The 3746-nt window shown below is 49.7% G+C and overlaps 2 protein-coding genes across 2 annotated transcripts in view; one reads left to right on the top strand and one right to left on the bottom strand.

The window, feature by feature from the left end:
* Positions 1-815: 815 nt before the first annotated feature.
* Positions 816-3746, top strand: part of PTPMT1 (protein tyrosine phosphatase, mitochondrial 1) — a 29959-nt gene continuing 27028 nt past the window's right edge. The window contains exons 1-2 of the mRNA XM_006865099.1: positions 816-989; positions 1105-1185. Coding sequence (XP_006865161.1) covers positions 816-989; positions 1105-1185 — 255 coding nt within the window. The remainder of the gene's footprint in view (positions 990-1104; positions 1186-3746) is intronic.
* Positions 1250-3746, bottom strand: part of LOC102822579 (26S proteasome non-ATPase regulatory subunit 10-like) — a 3163-nt gene continuing 666 nt past the window's right edge. The window contains exon 2 of the mRNA XM_006865120.1: positions 1250-1264. Coding sequence (XP_006865182.1) covers positions 1250-1264 — 15 coding nt within the window. The remainder of the gene's footprint in view (positions 1265-3746) is intronic.

A 3746-nucleotide genomic window follows, 5' to 3' on the forward strand; every position in this document is an offset into this window, starting at 1 on the left:
GGTTGGCAGTTCAAATTCAGCAGCCTAGGAAGTTGGAACCGACTCAGTGGCACTTAAACAGTAACAACATATCAATTTGACAGCTAACCTCAAGGTTGGTGGTCCAAATCCATCAGCTACTCCTCTGAAACTCGACATAGGGTCACTATGAATTGGAACCGGCTCATCGACACTTAACAATAGTATGTTTATTTCATGGCATAGCTTATATATGTGTGTATATATATATATATCCCGCCCCAAGTCCCTTCCAGTTTCCTGCTGCTCAGGCCCTCCCAGCTAAGGTAGCCCCCTTACTTACAGGCTTAAATAAAGCCCCTTCCACTCTCCCATCAGGGTCCCCCAAGCAGAGTCTTCCTTGTCTTGCCTCCCCTTTTGGTGGGTGGACAGCTCCCACCCTTGGACCACAGGTTGGGGTCTAGGTGTGTGTGGAGGGTCCCAAGCCTCGAGCCACTGACCCCAGGCCCCTCCTTCTTCCGCCGGGGTCACAGTTCCACACGCAGGATCACAGCCCCCTCCCTCGGTCGAGGGTAGTGTCGCCCGCCACAGGTTGGGGTCCCAGAGTCCCTAGCCCCGCCCCCGAGATCGGCGGCCCCTCCCCTCGGCCCAGGATGCCGGTCTGGGGGGCCCCGGGCCCGCCTCCCGAGAGCTCAGACTCCTGCTTCAGAGAGCTGGCATTCGAGGGGCCTTCGTCCAAGGCTTCGGATGACTGGCCGTCCTCATCTTCGTTCTCATTCTCCCAGCAATCCGCGCGGCCGTCGACGGGCGGCCGAGAGGCGGAAAGGCCGCGGCTGCGCCAGGTCCCGAGGAGCGGCATGGCTGCCGCCTCGCTACTGGAGGCGGGCCTTGCCCGGTTGCTCTTCTACCCGACGCTGCTCTACACGCTGTTTCGCGGGAAAATGCCGGGCCGGGCCCACCGTGACTGGTACCACCGCATCGACTCCACCGTGCTGCTCGGAGCACTGCCACTGCGCAAGATGACGAGGCGGGTGAGCCGGCGGAGACGGGCCGCGCCGGGTCGCGCGGGGCCTGGGAGCGGGGCGAGCGCGGCCAGCGCTTCCTGCCAACCGCCGGCCGTTTCTGAGCCCTCTCTCTCCTCGGCAGCTGGTTCAGGACGAGAACGTTCGCGGGGTGATCACCATGAACGAGGAGTATGAAACCAGGTTCCTGTGCAACTCCTCCAAGGTGAGGGAGGCCGGAGGTCGCGGGGAGGAGTTGGGGGGGGGGTTGCCGCCGGCCAGCCCCCCGCTCAGAGCCTGGAGAGCTGGAGGAGACTGGGAGAGGGGCGCTGCTGGTCACCAGAGACTCACTCCTCCGCAGGATCCTGACCTTTAAGCTTCCATGGTGTGGGCTGGAGATAGGATAGAAACTAGCTACCTACCAAAGGAGCGTTCTTCGTTTCCGACTGTTGCTTAATAAAAAATACAAGTGGATGGCTTTAAAGAGCAGGACCTTGTTTTGTGTCCTACAAGTCCAACTTAGCGTGGGCTCTTGGGGAGAGACCTTCCTTGTGGGGTAGGCCCAGGTGCCCTCTTGCTGCTTGTATATGCATCTTCCAATGGTATGTGTCTTCCTCTTTCTATAAAACACCGTTCAGAAGTGGTCATAATTAGGACCCATCCTATGCTAGCTAATATGACCCCAAGAACACAAAACTCTCTTCCAAACAGGGTCACATTTGTAGGTTCAGGGCCTAGGACTTCAACATAGATTTTGGATGGACATAAAGTTGACAAAATCTGTTTGCGCATTTGTGTACAAATTTAGTCTTAATTTTGGTAACATAAATCAATAATTAAAAAAAAACAACAACTCTTCTATGGTTTGCTGATTTCATTTATGCAACAGTTTCTGAGCACTAAGTATGGCTCAGGCACTGCGTTAGGCATTCAAAATGAAGGCCTTGCTAATTGTCGGAGGAAAGTAAGACATTCCTAACACACACAACGGGAATACATTTAGCATATAACTAACAACCCATTGAAAAACTGCAGAGGGTTCATTTGGCTCCGATTTGGGGAACTTTTTATTCATATGTTAGAGATCATAGTGGAACAGCACAAAGTTCAGGCCCCAAGCCAGGGCTTCCATGTCTCATCGGATTCAACCCCCTGCTGAGTTTTTGCCTTTCCACTCCAAATAAACTGAATTAGAATCTACAAGTTTTAACAAGATCCTCTGAACAAGGAGTTGAATTGGAATGAACCTGTTGGAAGCCCTGCTCAAAATTGTACTTTCATGAAATGTGTGACTCCTTATTTGTAGAGCCTTCCACACTAGTTATTACAGCACATTCTATGTAGTATTGGACTTCTATTAGTATGAAACCGTTCTTTCTTGCTTTCCCTACTGATGTGACTTACCCAAAATGCTATTTTTAAAATCCATCTGAAACCTTAAAAATACTTGTAACTCACATTTAAAATACATAAATTAGGCATTGTTGTTAGATGCTGTCAGGTTGGCTCAAATGAAATGAGACCCTATGCACAACAGAACAAAACACTGCCCAGTCCTGTACAATCTTCACAAATGTTTGAACCCATTGTCGCTGCCACTGTGTCACTCCATCTTGATGAGGGTCTTCCTCTATCTGAGACCCTCTACTTTACCAAGCATGATGCCCTTTTCCAGGAACTGGTCTTTCATGATGCCATGTCCAAAGAACATGGGACAAAGAAAACAAGATCCTTCAATATGCTGCCTGCAAAAGACACATCTCACACACAGAGACAAAAACTGATTAAAAATCAAAATATGGGGAAAAAAATATACCAAGCTAATTACAATTTAAAAAAAACGAACAGGAGTGGCAGTACTAATCTCTGATAAAATAAACTTTAAGGCAAAAAACCAGCATAAAGTGGTCGGGTCCCCTCGGTGCAAACCCCCTTCCAAGACTAAGACTCAGTGGGAATACATGCTCTGATTAGTGACCATTCTCGCCACTGATAAGGGGAAGTGAGGGAAAAACAGCAATGAAGCTGTGAGCTAAGCCCTACAATGTTCAATAGACTCCTGTGAACCCGAGTGGAGATCTGGTTGGCCAGCAGTGTGACAAGACCTGGGGACTCTTGGGCGCAGAGTCAGTGATATAGCCACAGAGGACTAGAGTAGAGATTGAAGCAGCCCGCTGATAAGAGAGGGCATATGCACAAGAACACCCTTATGTGCAGATAATACCCACTTGATCTGGCTTCAATGACTGGATGATCAGAGCTCAACCAGAAGGAGACAGAAGAGGAAAAAAAAAAAAGTAATCTGAGACAATTTGATGAACTTGACCTACACCTATGGAAGCAGTAGCTCAAAAGAGGGAACAAGTCCTTATAGCAAGGATCATTCCCATTCCCTCCACACACAGCGTAGACAGGGATGGGCAACTTGGATATTGGCTACCCAAAATTGGGGGGAGGGGGCATACAAAGGCAAGAAATGACTGGCTTACAAGCTTTCAAGGGGGAACCTAGATCCATAGGGCGTGGGGGAAGGTAGAATCTCCAGTGAGTAGTATCCAATGTGTCTGTGCAGGGCTGATGAAATGTAATGTGGATAGGTCTCTTGTGATACAATAGTGAATAATTGTTATCAGGACTGATTGTGAGGGTTGGAAATGAAAGGGTAGACGTTTTATAGCAAGGAGGGGAGTGATTAACATTTCAGTCTAGGAACGGAGGTCCCTGGGACCATCAAGGGAGAAGAGCGGAGAGTGGGACCCTACCCAGAGAAGCAGTGATGCCTGAGAC

This window comes from Chrysochloris asiatica, unplaced genomic scaffold, assembly GCF_000296735.1.
Source record: "Chrysochloris asiatica unplaced genomic scaffold, ChrAsi1.0 scaffold00075, whole genome shotgun sequence".
In the NCBI taxonomy this organism is placed as follows: Eukaryota; Metazoa; Chordata; class Mammalia; order Afrosoricida; family Chrysochloridae; genus Chrysochloris; species Chrysochloris asiatica.